At 34.8% G+C, this 19354-nt stretch overlaps 1 protein-coding gene across 8 annotated transcripts in view; it reads left to right on the forward strand.

Moving 5' to 3' along the window:
* Nucleotides 1-19354, forward strand: part of BIRC6 (baculoviral IAP repeat containing 6) — a 212862-nt gene that overhangs the window by 148202 nt on the left and 45306 nt on the right. For all 8 annotated transcript variants that reach the window (XM_025260851.3, XM_025260853.3, XM_025260852.3 and 5 more), the window contains 4 exons: nucleotides 2447-2747; nucleotides 4668-4885; nucleotides 8455-8619; nucleotides 9905-10073. In XM_025260851.3, the coding sequence (XP_025116636.3) occupies nucleotides 2447-2747; nucleotides 4668-4885; nucleotides 8455-8619; nucleotides 9905-10073 (853 nt within the window). The remainder of the gene's footprint in view (nucleotides 1-2446; nucleotides 2748-4667; nucleotides 4886-8454; nucleotides 8620-9904; nucleotides 10074-19354) is intronic.

Genomic DNA, 19354 nt, shown 5'->3' on the forward strand with positions numbered 1-19354 from the left:
TCTACACCCCAAGTAGGATATTCATGCCTAAGAACATTTATGATAAACTACTTAAAAACAAGAGAAAAGTTTAAAACCAGCCAAAAAGCAGTAAACCCATTTCTTTCAAAACAGTAACAATAATTCTGGCAAATAACCTTTCATCAGACACCTTGGGAGCCAGGGAATTATTTCTTTGAAATGTAAAAAAAAAAAAAAAAAAATCTGCCATCCTAGAATTTTATACCCAATGAAGAAGATTTTGGACATTTTCCTCAACCACCACTACTCTTTCCATAAAAGGTAAATTAGTAATATAGAATAGTCGGTTTATGATGAACTCTCCTTATATATTAAGTCTGCACAGACTATCTTTCAAAGAAAAGAAACAAGAGAAAGCAATTGTTTAAAGGCTCTTGAGAGTGACCAAAAGTAGGCACGTGTTGGAGAAGATTTAAACATGAAGAGAATAAAACCACATTGGGTGAGATTAATCTTCTGAGACTACTCCTCAGTCTCTGTGGGGTGAGATGATAGAATTCATGCAAAAGCTTTGGAGGAGTTTGGTTCTTCCATTCTGGCTGGAGATTAAAAGGGGGGAAATTCAGGAAGAAGGGACTCATAGATGGGGTACTCCAAATTCTGCATGGGAAGTTTTGCACAACTACAGCTGGCTCCTGAATATTTAGGGTTCTTGAGAGAAAACTGGAAGGCTGAACGAACTGTCCAGACATGTCAGTGTCTGTCCAGCATAAAAGAGACAGAATTTGTAATTCTTTCCTTCCAAGTTAGAGGTAAAAATCTTCAGCTTTTCTATTGAGATTTCAAATGAGTCACACATTAAAGGGTATAGATGACATCCCGGTAATCAGGGACTCACTTGAAAAATAATGGTAAAACTACAACAGACTTTAATAAATTTATAAAAGCTCCATGAGTTTAAGATTGACCCACAAGTAATTTAACTGTTTTCTAATACAAAGCTAAAGCATTTTTTAATATAAAACTGACCCACTAGTAATTTGAGCATTTTCTAAAATAAAACTAAACTCTTAATTATAAAAGTAAGAGTTGTTATAACATCTCGTCAATAATGTATGATGTATAATTAAAAAACAGACAGACATGGAAAGAAAGAAGAAAATACTACCTGTGGTTAACAATAAAATAAGTCAGTGAACAGCTCTTATTCACATTTTGCCAGTTGCCCCACTAATGTTCTGAAGAAGGAAAAGAAAAAAAATCACTTTCTTTGGCATGGTTTGAGGAAGATTGTGGTCATAGATTCAATTCAGGATCATATTGATATATTGCATTTAGTTGTCTCTTTAGTCTCCTTTAACCTGTAACAACTACATTATCTTTGTTTTTCATGACCATGACACATAGAAAAGTTCAGGCTAGAAAGCTTATCTATATATGTAGTCATATATATGTATGTCTTGACTTGATGTTCAGTTGCTTCAGTCATGTCCAACTCCTTCCGACCCTATGGACTGTAGCCCACCAGGCTCACCTGTCCATGGGATTCTCCAGGCAGGCAAGAATACTGGAGTGGTTGCCATACCCCATGTCTCCTGTGTCTCCTGCATTGCAGGCAAATTCTTCACCCACTGAGCCACCTGGGAAGCCCGGTCACATATACATGTGTCTATACATGTTTTTCCTAGATTTGTTTGCTTATAGAGCATGGAGTCAGACTGCCTTGGGCAGTGTGTACATACCTGTGTCCCATATCTGCTTTGTAAAGTATCATTTCCACTAAAAGAAATCAGTGCCCCTTGGAAAAATTCTAGGATTCGGGCAGAGAATATAAAAGTTGAACGTAGATACAGAAGTCTGCTTTAAGAGGGTTCCACTGACCAACCCTGATTCTACTTGGTCATGAGATAAAATGATAGTAACAGATTATTACTTGCAGAGTAACTCTAGAATTAATTAATAATTAAGTTAATAAATGAATGAATAAATAGATGAAGAAGAAGGAAATGTTTTTGTGTACAGTTCACTGCTAACCAATAAATGTAGAATTCATGAAAGAAAGAAAACACCATTTGGCAGCTACCATAATTATTATTTCTTGCAAACATTATATAAATGCTAACTCTAATGATCAAAGTTGAGTTGGAAACAAGGAATTTACGTAGTCTCAAAAACTCTGTCTATAGATATTTAACTAATTACAAAGGAGAAAATAGTAACTTTTAGGGTAGAAATACTTGGTACAACTTGTGGCATCTTGTAACTCATTTTTAAAAACATGTCCTTTTATTGTTTTAAAAATATTTTTTTATTTCAAATTTGAGTTTAGTTGATAGTTTCAGGTGTACACCAAAGTGATTCAGCTATACATACTTAATTGATTTTTATATTCTTATATTTTAAAGAGATCATTTGAATTCAAGCCTTTACTTTGAACCTGATGTTGAAACATACAGATAGCCAAACAAAATTGTTTTTAATTTAGGTGAGTGCTCCGGTTGTAACATCTACCACTCAGGAAAAACCAAAGGATAGTGATCAGTTTGAATGGGTGACTATTGAACAATCAGGGGAATTAGTTTATGAAGCGCCAGAAACCATTGCGGCCGAACCTCCACCAATCAAGTCAGCAGTACAGACCATGTCTCCCATACCTGCCCATTCTTTGGCTGCTTTTGGATTATTTCTTCGGCTTCCGGGTTATGCTGAAGTGCTGCTGAAAGAGAGAAAACACGCCCAGTGCCTTCTTCGCTTGGTTTTGGGAGTTACAGATGATGGAGAAGGAAGTAAGTGTTGAGTGTTACTAATAAAATTTAATGTAGGTGGGTTGTGTGAAATTAATTCAGTTGTGCTTACAAAATTGCTGGTCATCTTTGGAGGCATTTAAAGATGAAGGAGCTATTTAGATCCTGCCATCAAGTAGCTAATGTGCTACAGTAATAGCAATGAGGAATGTCTATACACATATAGACTTAACAAGTTATAAAAGCCTTGAGAGAAGTACAGTATTATGGAGACTTACAAGTGTGAGATTATTTTCTTATGAATAAAACAGCATTATAGTTTTTAGTGGGCCCTTGAAGGAAATCGTCAGTTGTAGACTGAGAATGGTTATTTCAGAAAGAAGGACTGCTTTGAGCAGTGTTTATGTGCTCATGTTATATGAGAGGGAGATAAAATTTGCATAAAGCAGCACACTCATTTAAAAAGCTGTTATTGATAACAGATCATGGAAAAGACCTTAAGAAGGTCTTCTTAAGACCTTCAGATTTTATTCTGAATAACAAACAATTAAGATTTATTAAAATATGTTAAGTGATGTAGTGATGTGATGAGAATCTTTTAAAAGAATTTTTCTGTGAATCTGGTAAGATTTATTAAAATACGTTAAGTGATGTAGTGATGTGATGAGAATCTTTTTAAAGACTTTTTCTGTCAATCTGGTAAAAATATTTAGATGAAGGAGAACAAAATGAAGAAAATGTAATAATAATCTATTTTATAATATAATGATATTAGAGAATAATAACAGAAAGCTATGATGGTTATTTCCATTGGGCTGATAGTTTTGTTAATAGAAGGAAACAAAGAAAAATCATAGGGTGGTAGCCTGGAAAGTATATTTTCATTTGGTTTACCTCTAGTTCTTCAGGGAATGACCATTACATTTGAGAATCAGAATTTTTTTTCATGTTATTTTAAAATCACGTGGTTTTGATTAGAGGTGATGTCTTTCACATACTATTTAGGGAGTATGCAGTGTTAAACCCTATACAACAAAGTACATATAATCCAATAAAATTATATGCATTTATTCATGAATCCTTTAACTTGGAAGCTACCAAGTATTGTGTATGTACTTTTTTGTGTGTGTTTTCATATTGATGAAATTCTTCAAAAATGTTGACATAATTTTAAATGTGTTCATAACTCTTATTAAATTACAGTGTCTCTATACTAAATACATCCTGATTGCTTATTTTCAGATATAAATTATGTATACTTATTTTAATAGATCAGAAATTTCTAATTGCTTGAGCTAATTTTTTTAAGTATCTAGAGTGTAAGAACCATGGTAATTTAGGACTCTTACTATGAGACAGTAGGTATAACCCTAAACTGAAAAGGAAAAGAATTGTCTTTAGGCCATTTCAAACTATTTCTAGTGAATAAACAGTAATGTCTATTAAAAAGCATGATTTTGATATATCTTTTTGCAGTGGTTGTTTCATCTGCCATTCATGTAGAAGTGTTTTTTTGTTTGTTTTGTTTTACATTTAACACTCTGTAGCTAGAACATAGTAGAAGACTTTATTGCAAACAAAACAAAATTCTTTCACTCTTGCATTCATGGTTGAAACTACTTCCAGGGCAAGACTTTCATATTCTTGTAAGGAAGTTTTAATGCTGCATTTTTAGTTCTTAGTTTTTAGTTTAAATTTTTAGATTATAATAATTTTGACATAGTCTATAACAAGTATCATATGAATATATTTCAACTTTCTTTTGGAGTTTATATATTTGATGTCTTTTTGGACACTTATTAAATATTAAGTATTTAATTTCATTTATGGTATTTTTTGTGGCTTTTTAATAAATATAATGATAAAATTTTATATTGTCATTATAAATTTGTGAGCTTCTGTGTTGTTTATTATTGTGGTTGTAAATATTTTTTAATTTTGAGTTCTCTTCTTTTAATCTAGGTCATATCTTGCAATCTCCATCAGCCAATGTGCTCCCAACCCTTCCTTTCCATGTCCTTCGTAGCTTGTTTAGCACCACACCTTTGACAACTGATGATGGTGTGCTTCTTCGGAGGATGGCTTTGGAAATTGGGGCACTCCACCTCATTCTTGTCTGTCTGTCTGCTCTGAGCCACCATGCCCCACGAGTTCCAAACTCTAGCCTCAATCAGACAGAGGTAGGTTCAGTTTTAATTCTTTAGATCTTGAAAAATTGTTAGATTCATGGAGTACAGGCATAGTTTTTTCTGAAGTAATTAGTATTTCAGAGGCTGGGGAACGCAGTTTGTTTTGTTTTGATTTTTTTATTATTATTATTTTTTTTGCCCCTAAAACAAATAAACAAAAAGATTATTTAAAAGAGGATAAAATGAATTGTTCTTTTCTTTCTTAGGCTCTTTCAGAAAGCCTTAAGTTAATCCATCTACTTAAACAAAAAAGATGTTATAGCTTAAAAAGCTTTTCCATTTACCAGGATACACTGAATTTATACTGTGATCCCTTTTCCTTTTTGAAGGTTCTAGTCAGTACAGTAAGGTTCTAGTCAGTATATAAGACAAGAAAAATAAGAAAGAAAAAGTGACTCTGATTCTCTTGAGATGATTTGATTGTATTTATAGAAATTCCAAAAATAAATAATGGCATAAGTGAGTTTGATGAGGATATAATTTCCAGTTTCAATATATAAAAATAAGTCATTTCTGTATTCCAGCAACAAACATAAAAAGAGCTTTTTAAAGATGTCCTTTAGCATCAAAAATAGGAAATATATAGAAATAAATATGAAAAATATATGTAAGACCTCTCATCATAAAATATATAAAACTTTGTAAACAGATACTTATTAATTAGACTTTAATAAACTGAAGTCTCTGTCCATGTTTACCTCTCATGAAGTAGAAAATACAACATTTCATTAGTATTTCTTCACAAATTGATTCTTTTTCTTTTTTTTTTTTTTGCTCAGTTTACAGCATGTGGGATCTTAGTTCCCTGACTAGAGAGATAGGACCCATCGCCCCTGCATTGGGAGCATGGAGTCTTAACCATTGGACCAGGGAAGTCCCACCAAATTGATTCTTTTTTTTTTTGTTTTTTTTCAAAATGATTCTTAAGTTTGATGGAACTCCAGGTTTGTTTTGGAGGAAATTGACAAGCTGATTGTAAAATTCATTCAGAAACTCAAAGGGTCAAGGATAGCCAGAACATTTTCAAATAAGAACAATATATCTAGTAGTCTCATATTTTGAAACTTACTGTTAAGCTATGATATTTATAGAAGGTTAGATTGAAGCCCAGCAGACAATAGAGACATCTACATATATAGAGTTTTCTGATAGTATGACAGAGGTGACTCTGGAACAAAATGGTGATAGGGTCAGTTAAATATTCATATGGAACAAAAATCTTTAGACCCTACTATGCTCTAAATGCAAACATTAATTCTAAATGGATGGTGAATCTAAATGTATATAGTATTGTTCAACGTATAACAATACTGTTTTACCAAAAAAAGTAAGAGATACCTTATGATCAGTCAATTCCAGAATTTAAGAGAGTAAAAGGGCAAGCCACAGAATGGGAGGCTATATTTGTATATATCTGATAAAGGACTTATATCCAGAATATTTAAAGAGCTTCCAAAATTTCCAGAAGGAACTCAAACTAATTTTCTATAACAACCTAGAAGAGTGGCATGGGGAAGGAGGTGGGAGAGAGGTTTAAGAGGGAGGGGACATATGTACATCTACGGCTGATTCATATTGGTGTTTGACAGAAACCAACACAATATTGTAAAGCAATTATCCTTCAATTAAAAATAATTATTAAAAATATTTCCCGAAGGAAAAAGCTGACAATGAGATAGAAAATACCAGATGAAAGCTTGAATGGGTACTTCACCAGAAGAGGCAAAGTAAATATTCAGCAAATGTGAAAAGTTGATCTATTGCTTTAGTTACCAGAGAAGTACAAGTGAAAACCTTTAGTACTGAGTACACATCAATCACAGTGTGTAAGATTTCAAAATTGTCCCACCATACTTGTAATAATGTAAAGACAACAGAATTTAATACAATAAGTAATGTAAAAAACAGTAGAGTGGGCAAATAAGCTGTAATCTATTACGTAATAGAATACTAGAAGGTAATGAAAGTAAACAGCTATGGCCAACTACATACAATAGAACTGATGAGTTTTATAATCACAGCTAACAAGCTGGATATAAAGGTATATGCATCATGATTCCGCTTACATAATGTTAAAAATAAAAATAAGTTATAGTGATTAGAGTTTCGTGTTTAGGTGGTAAAGTTATAAAGAGAAGAATGGAAGTCATGAGTAGAAAAAACAGGATTATAATTAGTTTTGTAGAGGAATGTGGGTATGAGGGAACAGGACAGTTTCTTGCATGCAGTGGTTTAATTCTTGACCTGCATGGTTAAGTTGTTTTCCGTTCATTAAGCTTTACATACTTGTTTTGTGTTCTTACTGTAAATATGTTATACTTTACATTTAGAAATGTTTTTTTAAAAAATAAATAGCTGTTTTTTTCAATAACCCTAATTATTCTAGTGGTAACAGTTTATTTTATAAAATGTGAAAGATGGAATTATTCAGTCATAGGTTCATCCAACTCTTCAGATCAACTTATGAAAGTATTGTTTGTATATAATATTCTTTGTTAAAATGTTCCTATTAAAATACTTGCAAAGTACCCTTGAAATTAATACTTAAATGCAAATATTTTAATGAAAATTCTTTAAAGAAGGATTCTTATTACAGAATTAATTTTATAGTCAACAGTAATCATAATAAGAATTGACCTTTACTGAGTTTGAGGTTATATTAATAAACCAGTGGTTCTCAGTCTTTTTTTTTTTTAATTTCTCTACAACATTCACGTTTTTAATATGTCCTCTATCCCCAAAAGAAATTTTTCTGCACATCATATTCTGAACAAAAAAGAAATTGAGAAGTACTCCTTCTAGAAATAGAAGCAGACTTTCTTGCTATGATTGAAAACATATGATAACCATTACAGAGTCATCCTAGAAGATCTGGCTCATGTCTCTCTATTCCTTTCTCTGCTTTCTCTGTTTAATTTTGAGTCATTGACTCTTTAGGCCCTTAGATGCTTTACTCAATCTATTCCTGATAGATTATTTTAAAAACTGATAAAAATTTCTTGTATTTATTCTTAAATATAAGTGTTTGCTCCCCATTTCTCCCTCCCCCTAACCTTGATAACTACCACTTTGCATTCTGCTTTAAGTACTCTGGATATTTCATAAAAATGGAATCATTCAATATGTTACAGTCATACCTTTTGTAACATTGTCTGCTGCTTTGAATTAGCATATTGTTTTTGAGACTCATCCATGTAGCATGAATCGGTACTTAGTTATCTGTTATGGCTGAACAATATTCCATTGTATATATATGCCACAGTTTGTTTATCCGTATAACCATTGATGGGCTTATGGGCTGACCTTTTGACTGTTGTGAATGAATGGTCTTACTATGAACATTAGTGTAATATATTTGAATATCAGTTTGGTTTTTTTTCCCCCCTTTGGATATATATATACCTAGGAGTGGAATTGCTGGATCTTACTGTAATTCTTTGCTAAGTTTTTTAAGGAATTGCCAAACTATTTTCCATAGCAGCTAAACTAGTTAAAATTCTACTGGTAATTTGAGGATAAATAAAAGCAAATAGTAATAATTCTTTTCTTTTTGTTATAAGCCACAGGTATCAAGCTCTCATAACCCTGCGTCAACAGAAGAACAGCAGCTCTATTGGGCCAAAGGGACTGGGTTTGGAACAGGCTCTACAGCTTCTGGATGGGATGTGGAGCAAGCCTTAACCAAGCAGAGGCTGGAAGAGGAGCATGTTACCTGCCTCCTGCAGGTATGGTTGTAAAGTTGGTATTGTCAGTGATAATAGTTCATCTTTTTGTGTGTGTCTGTGTTGATTTTTAAGTTGTATTGGCCTTATCCTCAGCTACTGAGGATGAAAAATAAAAGTTCATTTTTTTATGAACTTTTTCATGAATTTCATTTCATTTATTTTAATGAAAAATAAAGTTCATTTTTAAAATGAAAAAACATTCTCCCTGCCCTCAGTACATTTAATATACTAGATAAAGATTGCTCTTTGGTGCTTGCAACTCTAAATTCTTCCCTCTTAGCCTCTTCACTGAGAAGAAAGTGACAAAGGTGAAGTTGTCCAATAATAGGAATGTACCATATCTACTTTCTTCTTGTCAACTTCTCATCTAAACTACTATATCTGGACTCTCTCTTTTTTAAAAAAAATTTATATACACTTTTGTTTCTCCCATTGTGTTGTGTTTTCTAGAATTGGGCAAGGTGATCTAATTTATAAAGTTTTTAATGCAGAAATGAGAAAAGTAGGTTTGTAAAGATTAGCTTTTATTCCTGCATCAACTAATTGACTAAAATTAGGGTTTTGTTTTTTATTTTTCCGAGCATTAGTTAAATCTTTGAGCATTATTTTTGTAGTTCTAGAATAAGCTTATTTTCATATAGACGTCTAAGATTCCATCACCCTCAACTATAAATTATACCTACTTAGTAAAATAAATAAATCAGAAAAGGAAATGGCAACCCATTCCAGTACTCTTGCCTGGAAAATCCCATGGACAGAGGAGCCTGGTAGGCTACCGTCCATGGGGTCGCAAAGAGTCGGACACGACTGAGTGACTTCACTTTCACTTTTCACTTTCATGCACTGGAGAAGGAAATGGCAACCCACTCCAGTACTCTTGCCTGGAAAATCCCATGGACAGAGGAGCCAGGTAGGCTACCGTCCATGGGGTCGCTAAGAGTCGGACACGACTGAGCAACTTCACTTTCACTTTTCACTTCCATGCATTGGAGAAAGAAACCCACTCTAGCGTTCTTGCAAGTTGCAACTAAGCTTTTAAGTTCATGTTCTTAGGTGAATTGCTTCTATATGTCTGATCATAGCACTGTACATCATCATGAGAAACATATCCTCTTTTGAAAATGTAAAGGAAAAAAGTCTCATTTTTAATACCTGTATTATGAAGCATTTATCGAGTTGAAAATATATGCTCTTCATATTCAGATTGAACATCTAACATAAAATCTGAGATTTTAAATTTGTGAAGCTAAAACTCAGTTTTAAATCCAAGGATTTTTATTTTTAGGTTCTTGCAAGTTATATAAATCCTGCAAGTGGTGCTGTAAATGGAGAAGCTCAGTCATCTCATGAGAGTAGAGGACAGAACAGTAATGCCCTTCCTTCTGTACTTCTAGAGCTTCTCAGTCAGTCCTGCCTCATCCCTGCCATGTCATCTTATCTACGAAATGATTCAGGTAAATCACATTATAACTAGTCCTTTACAATATCTTAATGGATGAGTACTTTTGTCTACTTATTTATCATTATCACTTTAAATAATAAGGTTCATTTTTTTCTTTTAATAACCTATAACTTAAAATTATAGGGTAAAGGCTAGCAGCTTTGTGACAATACTGTGATCCAAACATGGTTAATTGAATTTCTGTGTGTTTTTAACATTTAAAACATTAGAATGTTTTAAACATTAGAATTGCAGACCATAGTTTTTTGAAGAAAGGCAGACAGATAAACTATACAAGTCTGTAGATACTTGACAATGAGTATTAGTTTTTACAAATTCAATTATGAAAGTACCTTAGGTAGATACTTTGCAATATTCAACTGATTATCAACTGAAATTGCTCTTTTATTTCTTTGGTTGTGGAATTATCTTCCAAGAAATGTATCCTTTTCTTAAGTAGAATAGAAAGTTTGTTTTATTTAGACTCAGTTACATACAGGGATTGCCAAGAAAAATAAGCAGTTGGCATCTCCTCATTTTAACTAAGATATTTATTTATTCACTTTTTTAAACTATCTGCTCTTCTTGTATTTGCTTTTATTCATATTCTTAATCATGAAAATAGACACACATTCAGTTAGATTATTAAGGAAGAATAGGTAAGGAAAGCAATGGGAATGAATCTTGAAGTCTGTTTTGATGCTTGGTAGCAGTTTAAATGCAGTTAGATGATGGAAAATGTACTTGTATTTGAGAAGGGAATACTGCCGCTATTCTTCACCTTCAAAAAATTATTGTGCTTCCAAACACACTATTTCTAGGACTTCCCTGGCAGTCCAGTGGTTAAACCCTGCACATCCCAATGCGAGGAGTGTGGGTTCGATCCCTAGTAGGGGAACTAAGATCCTACAAAGCTCCTGGTGCAGCAAAAATTAAAAAACAAAACACACACACCATTTCCCAGCCTACCTCAAACTTCTTATAAAAATAATAGTGTTATGTTGAATTGGTGTTTTTAGATTGAGCTGTTTGATGCATTAGATTTGTCTCTTTTGAAAAAATAGATATCAAATGTACAATATACTTTTTGATAAAGTAAAGCATTTGGCGCTGTAAACACTTAAGTACTTCAGATCGGTGCCAAAATTTAATAGTAAATCATTTAGGAAAACTGAACAGAGTAAGATAAGGTTTCTCTTTATCTCCTTTCACGTTGTTAAAATATTAATCCTTTCACGTTCAAACTGTATGAAACTGTATGACCTCTCAGAAATTTTTAATTTTGTCTTGTTCTGATATTCAGTCTTTGTGTAACACTGGGCTTTTATCTTTATGGTTTAGAGTCAAAAGAGATATCTGGTATTACTTTTATTGTTTAAAATAATCTATTCAAGTAGGTGCAGTTTCTGGTAAGTGTGTATTTTAATAAATAAGCTGTGATTCTGGTCAATATATGGAAGTATCGCAAATTAAATACTCTGTCTTTGGAACTATTTTAGAAATTTAATGTTTGACTTTCCTTTGTGATTATTTTCCCACGGTAGAGAAATTTAGATATATGCTTGAATCTGGTACTGTGTCCAGTGGTATAATTTTAATTGATAGATTTATACTTGAATGTGGTTGCAAAAATAATTTTGAAATTAGATTTTAAGATATATAAATATAAAATAATGAACTAAGTTAAGTATGTCATTAGATAATTGTCAGAACACCTCTTAAATTATGTTTTTAGTAATCAAAATTTTTTGGAGTTTGGGATATATTCTGATCCATCAGTTCAGTACCGTCGCTCAGTCCTGTCTGACTCTTTGCAACTCCAGGGACTGCAGCACGCCAGGCTTCCCTGTCCATCACCAACTCCCAGAGCTTACTCAAACTCATGTCTATCAAGTCAGTGATGCGATACAACCATCTCATCCTCTGTCGTCCCCTCCTCCTCCCTCCTTCAGCCTTTCCCAGCATCAAGGTCTTTTCGAATGAGTCAGTTCTTTGCATCAGGTGGCCAAAGGATTGGAGTTTCAGCTTCAGCATCAGTCCTTTCAATGAACATTCAGGACTGATTTCCTTTAGGATGGACTGGTTGGTTCTCCTTGCAGTCCAAGGGACTCTTGAGTCTTCTCCAACACCACAGTTCAAAAGCATCAATTCTTCGGTGCTCTACTTTCTTTATAGTCCAACTCTCACATGCATACATGACTACTGGAAAAACCATAGCTTTGACTAGACGGACCTTTGTTGGCAAAGTAATATCTCTGCTTTTTAATATGCTGTCTAGGTTGATCATACGTTTTCTTCCAAGGAGCAAGCATTTTTAAATTTCATGGCTGCAGTCACCATATGCTGTGATTTTGGAGCCCCAAAAAATAAAGTCTGTCACTGTTTCCATTGTTTCCCCATCTGTTTGCCATGAAATGATTGGACTGGATGTCATGATCTTAGTTTTCTGAATGTTGAGTTTTAAGCCAACTTTTTCACTCACCTCTCTCACTTTCATCAAGAGGCTCTTTAGTTCTTCTTCACTTTCTGCCATAAGGGTGGTGCCATCTGCATATCTGAGGTTATTGATATTTCACCCTGCAATCTTGATTCCAGCTTGTGCTTCATCCAGCCCGGCATTTCTCATGATGTACTCTGCGTATAAGTTCAGTAAGCACGGTGTCAGTACAAAGCCTTTACGTACTCCTTTCCTGATTTGGAACCAGTCTGTTGTTTCACGTCTAGTTTTAACTGTTGCTTCCTGACCTGCATACAGATTTCTCAGGAGGCAGGTCCCATGGTCTGATATTCCCATCTCTATAAAAATTTTCCACAGTTTGTTGTGATCTACCCAATCAAATGCTTTGGTGTAGTCAATAAAGCAGCAGCAGACACGACTGAGCGACTTCAGTTTCACTTTTCACTTTTGTGCATTGAAGAAGGAAGTGGCAACCCACTCCAGTGTTCTTGCCTGGAGAATCCCAAGGACAGGGGAGCCTGCTGGGCTGCCGTCTGTGGGGTCGCACAGAGTCAGACACAACTGAAGAGACTTAGCAGCAGCAGCAGCAGCAGCAGATGTTTTTCTGGAACTCTGTTGCTTTTTTGATGATCCAGCGGATGTTGGCAATTTGATCTCTGGTTCCTCTGCCTTTTCTAAATCTAGTTTGAACATCTGGAAGTTCTTGGTTCCTGTACTATTGAATCCTGGCTTCGAGAATTTTGAGCATTACTTTGCTAGCCTGTGAGATGAGTGCAGTTGTTCGTTAGTTTGAACATTCTGATCTGTAGTTTTGACAAGCACGGGATATATTTATGTATGCCCATGTATAATATTCTAAATAAAAATTATTTATTTCAGGGATATATAGCTTTACTGCTTATGTAAATTACCAATTTTGGTTAAAATGTTAATATTTAAAGTGACATTTTAATATCTGAACAAATAAACTTCTTGGAACTTAGTAAAATTTTTATTTTATAAAATTAGTCTTAAGTCCATTTTCCAATTTTGTCATTGGTCTGTAGAATATTACTTTTGACCATTTGGGGATTTGGGATAAGGAAGAGCATCCAATATAGAATCTTTTATTTCATTCAATTGTCATATCTTTGTTCTCCTTTAATCTGTAAATTTTACCAACTTTTCTTTGTCTTTCATGATATTGATGACATTTTATAGACTATTTTATCACGTATCTAGCAAGTTGTTTTTTAAGTGTGAGAGCAGTGCTAATAATTTTGTGTAAGGCATTGTATTCAAGAAATGGCTCGCTTATGTTGCTAGCATATAGTACAGAAAAACACAGGCCTAATGTAATAGGCTCTTTCGAAAGCCACACTGAACTATAGTTTGCCCTTGGAGATTGTTTCCAGGACCCTCCACCAAAACCAAAACCTTTCTGCTCTATTCTGTGAATGTGTGATGTATTCTGATCAACCTTACCAGTTCACTCTGGCAAGTGAGATGAAACTTTTCATATGATCTAAGATTTTTATTTTCTCTTAAGAGCATAGCACTTTATGTTCCCTCTTAGCCTTTGAGATGTTTCGTTGACCACTTAATTGCTTTTTAGGAGCCCCTTCCTGCCGCCCCCCCCCCCCCCCAAAGAAACCAAAGGGTGCACAAAACACAAGAAGTGAATGAGGGAGAGGCTAACAGTGCTCAGTAACAACCTTGTGCTGGTCAACTATATGTAACAGATTTAGTAACTTTTTAAGTAGAATTTGTGCAGATTTTACCTTCAAAGAACTTAATTCAAAAAGCTGAATCTATAAAATAGTTGTTAGAATTATAAAACAGTAAATTTGAAGCCACAGTTTAGTTGGTAAGTGAAACAAAAAGTGATTTATATGTTTGTATTAGACTCTATTATCTTTGCTGCTGCTACTGCTAAGTCGCTTCAGTCGTGTCCAACTCTGTGCGACCCCATAGACGGCAGCCCACCAGGCTCCACCGTCCCTGGGATTCTCCAGGCAAGAACACTGGAGTGGGTTGCCATTTCCTTCTCCAGTGCATGAAAGTGAAAAGTGAAAGTGAAGTCTCTCAGTCGTGTCTGACTCTTAGCGACCCCATGGACTGCAGCCTACCAGGCTCCTCTGTCCATGGGATTTTCCAGGCAAGAGTACTGGAGTGGGTTGCCATTGCCTTCTCCATTATCTCTAGTATCATTTTTTTAAAGGAATGATAAAAGCTTCTAAAGAGAGAAAGTAGTTATTTTTATGAGACTTTTTTACTAGATAGGAAGATCCTCATATGAAGTATGTGTTCATTTTAGTTTCTCCTCCCCATATTCTGACTTCTTTCATTGTAGTCATGTTATTTTGAAAATTGCTTGTAAACAATGATATACAAGGACCATTTTTCCTCCAGCTGCTGTTTTATATATTCGTGCTATTGAGTAAGACGTCAGTTACCCCACTGGCCACTAGATGGCGGTCTCATTTCATTGCCAGAAATATAGCTCAGTTTAGTCCCTAGGTCCTGTAGGACTCTTTGTGACCCCGTGGATTGCAGTATGCCAGGCCTCCCTGTCCATCATTAACTCCAGGAGCTTATGCAGACTCATGTCCACTGAGTCGGTGATGCCATCCTCGGTCATCCCCTTCTCCTATCTTCAATCATTCCCAGCATCAGGATCTTTTCAGGTGAGTCAGTTCTTTGCATCAGGTGGCTAAAGGATTGGAGTTTCAGCTTCACCATCAGCCCTTCCAGTGAATATTCAGGACTGATTTCCTTTAGGATGGGCCACTTAGAACTCCTTGCAATTCAAGGGACTCTCAAGAGTTTTCTCCAACACCACAGTTCAAAAGCATCAATTCTTCAGCGCTCAGCTTTCTTTATGGTCCAGCTCACATCCTTACATGACTACTGGAAAAACCAAAGCTTTGACTAGATGGACCTTCGTTGGCAAAGTAATGTTTCTGCTTCTTAATACGTTGTCTATGTTGATCATAGGTTTTCTTCCAAGGAACAAGCGTCTTTTAATTTCATGGCTACAGTCACCATCTGCAGTGATTTTGGAGCCCCCCAAAATAAAGTCTATCACTGTTTCCATTATTTCCCCATCTGTATGACGTGAAGTGATGGGACCAGATGCCATTATCTTAGTTTTCTGATTGTTGAGTTTTAAGCCAACTTTTTCACTCTCGGCTTTCACTTTCATCAAGAGGCTCTTTACTTATTCACTTTCTGCCATAAAGGTGGTGTCATCTGCATATTTGAGGTTATTGATATTTCTCCCTGCAATCTTGATTTCAGCTTGTGCTTCATCTAGTCCAGAATTCCTCATGATGTATTTTGCATGTAAGTTAAATAAGAAATACTTTACAGTGTGTGAAAATGAGAAATAGCAGGTGAAATGTTAGAATCTTTCTCATTCCCATTTTGGAAAATGAGATGTTCCTGTTTTTAGAAAACAGCACCACTGAGCGCATTAAATTACTTGCCACTAATATAGTAGAACATAGTAGAATATAGTAGAACATTCCAGGAATGTTATCAAGTGTTACAAAATCTTTGCCTTTTTAGTGTTTGTTTCATAGTGTCATAATAGGAAGGGGCAAATGAAATAAAGAGAAATGTATTCAGTTGCCCAAGTTTAAGTGTTTACCCATAATATGGCCATTATTACTAAACTCACATATTTTCAAATTTTAAAAATGATATAAATAGATTTTTATCAGTATGGACCAGAAAAATGAGTAGACCTGACATGTTAGAGGAAGGTCAGAATGAGAAGAGGCACTGTTGGTGCTGCTGAGTCGCTTCAGTCGTGTCCGACTCTGGGCGACCCCATAGACGGCAGCCCACCAGGCTCCCCCGTCCCTGGGATTCTCCAGGCAAGAACACTGGAGTGGGTTGCCATTTCCTTCTCCAATGCATGAAAGTGAAAAATGAAAGTCAAGTCCCTCAGTTGTGTCCGAGTCTGTGCGATCCCACAGGCGGCAGCCCACCAGGCTCCTCCGTCCATGGTATTTTCCAGGCAAGAGTACCGGAGTGGGTTGTCATTGCCTTCTCCAGAGAAGAGGCACAGACCTTTTTAAATTGATAGGATTATAAAATATCTACTAATTTGGCTGGTTGTCTTGGCTGAGTGATGGTATGTGCTAGTATTAAAATTTCATCATTTTCATTTTATTGGTTTCGTAGTTTTGTAACTAGGTGTAATGGGACAAAACCCATTACAGAAGACTTCATTACACCATCTGATTTTCCTCACACTGGATTAAAAGTTACTGTATCTTATCTTAGGTTATTTCCTCTAAAATTCAGTATTTAAATTAACTTTATGAGAGAATAAGTTAATTTTGTTGCTATGCAAATGTGTTAAATATGACCACATTCTTTATATCCAAAAATTATTACTAAGTTTGTTGTATTTTGTTTAGTCCAACTCTTTTGTGACCCCATGGACTGTAGCCTGCCAGACTTCTATGTCCATGGGATTTCCCAGGCAAGAATACTAAAAAGTTACATAGGAATAAATGTACAGTTGGAACTGTAACTATTTTTCCATGATTATCTTTTAAGATATGCATGCTAGTCATGTAACTTGTAGGGATATTGATTGCACATAGTTATGGATTAAGTTTTAGTATTCAGTCACTTGAAAGGATTTTTATTTTACAGAGAAATAAGTTAAGGATAACTTAACTAAATATTTGAATAATTTATTTTTTAATTCTCACATTAGTTTTTGTGTCTACTCAAATGAACATTCCGTAAACAAATGTTACATTCCTAGATTGTATTGAGGTTTTTATGCTTTAGGTGAGCCTCTCATTTTGTATTTCTGAAGTTGATCAGACAAATAAAATCAGCATACGCTGAAAAACATCAGAAAAGAACAAGATGTTTTTCTAGGTAGTTAGTATTTATTTTCTATGTGATCTTACTGCTTACCTACTAATGGAGTAACATAAAGCATGCATTTCTTTTGCCATTTTCAATGTAAATCCAAATGAAGACAGTGATGTTGAAATGTTCAACATTTATTGATGCTGAATAAAACTTTATTTTCCTATATATTTTGCTGGTTAGCTTTCCCATGTCAAAAAAATTTCCCTTTCCTATATTATGTAGGTTATTAGAAACTTGAAGTGAACATAAATGTAAAAGCATTTTGAATGAAAATGATATTCAGTATGTAGTTTTAGAATAATGTCTGTTGCATCATTGTTTTTGTGTCTTATTTCAGTTACTGTATCTTGTATGCTTTCTGGAATCCAGAAATAAATCTTTATTGTCCATATAGCCACTGCTGATCCTGGAATAAGGCACTTACCCTGGGTGCTGCCCTACGGGCCAGGCACTTGCCCTGGAATGTTATAATTTTCTGGAAATATTCTTTTAAAGGTTATCCTTAAAAACAAATTTTTTAAAGCTGTATTTTGTCTTGAATGCAACCCATGAAAGAGACTTGTCAGAGTGTGATAAAGATATACACAAAAACAATTACCAAGAGGTTAAGTGCTATTGTATGGGAGATCTCGGTTTGATCCCCAGGTCAGGAAGACACCCTGTTGAAGGGGATGGCAACCCATTCAGTGTTCTTGCCTGGAGATACCATGGATAGAGGAGCCTGGTGGGCTGTAGTCCGTATGTCACAGAGAGTCGGACCCAACTGAGCAACTTTCACTTTCTAAGTACTATCCCGATAATCCTAATATGGTCAAGACAGATTCTTCTTTTTCTTCTTCCTCTTCTTGTTTCTTTACATCTTTTACTATAAAAATGAAAGGAGTACCTATTTTCCCAGAAAAATCTCTTGGTGTAGAAGGAAACAAAAATTGTGAAACAAATCCCCAAGAAAGATATCTTTGAACTGTATAGTGAAATAGGAAATACATTTATTATACTTGTGTTTGTTGCATAATTTTTCAGTCTGCACTTCTCTTTTACTCTGTTGAAGGTGGTGGGAAATGATAGAAAATAAATGCGTTTTAGTAGAACTTCAAAGAATGTTTTATCATTTTAACAGTTGGATAGAATGATAAAAAATATAATGAAAAGGTACATATTAATTAGATCCCACAGTTTATGTGTTCTAGCTCTATATTTCGGAGAAGGCAATGGCAACTCCAATACTCTTGCCTGGAAAATCCCATGGATGGAGGAGCTTGGTAGGCTGCAGTCCATGGGGTCTCTAAGAGTCACGCACGACTGAGCGACTTCCCTTTCACTTTTCACTTTCATGCATTGGAGAAGGAAATGGCAACCCACTCCAGTGTTCTTGCCTGGAGAATCCCAGGGGCGGGGGAGCCTGGTGGGCCACCGTCTATGGGTCGCACAGAGTCGGACACGACTGAAGCAACTTAGCAGCAGCAGCAGCAATGGGATATGCATACCTAACTGATATATTTAACATGACTAGCAGTTTATGTCTACAATGTATGATCACCACATATTTTAACCTAAAATACTGAAGTTATTAAATGTCTGAGTTATTTTTTAAAGTATAGTTGATGTATAATATATAAATTATAGGTGTACAAAATAGTGATTCACAAGTTTTAAAAGTTATAGTCCACTTAGAGTTATTATAACATATTTGCTATAAATATCTGAGTTTTAAAAATAATTAAAAGAGAAATGTTCGTTATGCTCCATTGCATCAGGAATGAAGTATTCCCAGATATCCTACTTTAGTCCACAAAGTGATGAATAACTTCTGTTTACATTCAGAGAAAAAGAAGTGAACAAAAAACCTGACCAACTTCCTGATTGAAGGTGGCACATATTTTCAGTTCTCTGGAAGGAGTGGGTCTTTTCCATTAGTAATCCATGGTAAATTTCACTGAAACTTTTTGCTTTGA

The sequence above is a fragment of the Bubalus bubalis genome, chromosome 12, assembly GCF_019923935.1.
Source record: "Bubalus bubalis isolate 160015118507 breed Murrah chromosome 12, NDDB_SH_1, whole genome shotgun sequence".
Classification (NCBI taxonomy): domain Eukaryota; kingdom Metazoa; phylum Chordata; class Mammalia; order Artiodactyla; family Bovidae; genus Bubalus; species Bubalus bubalis.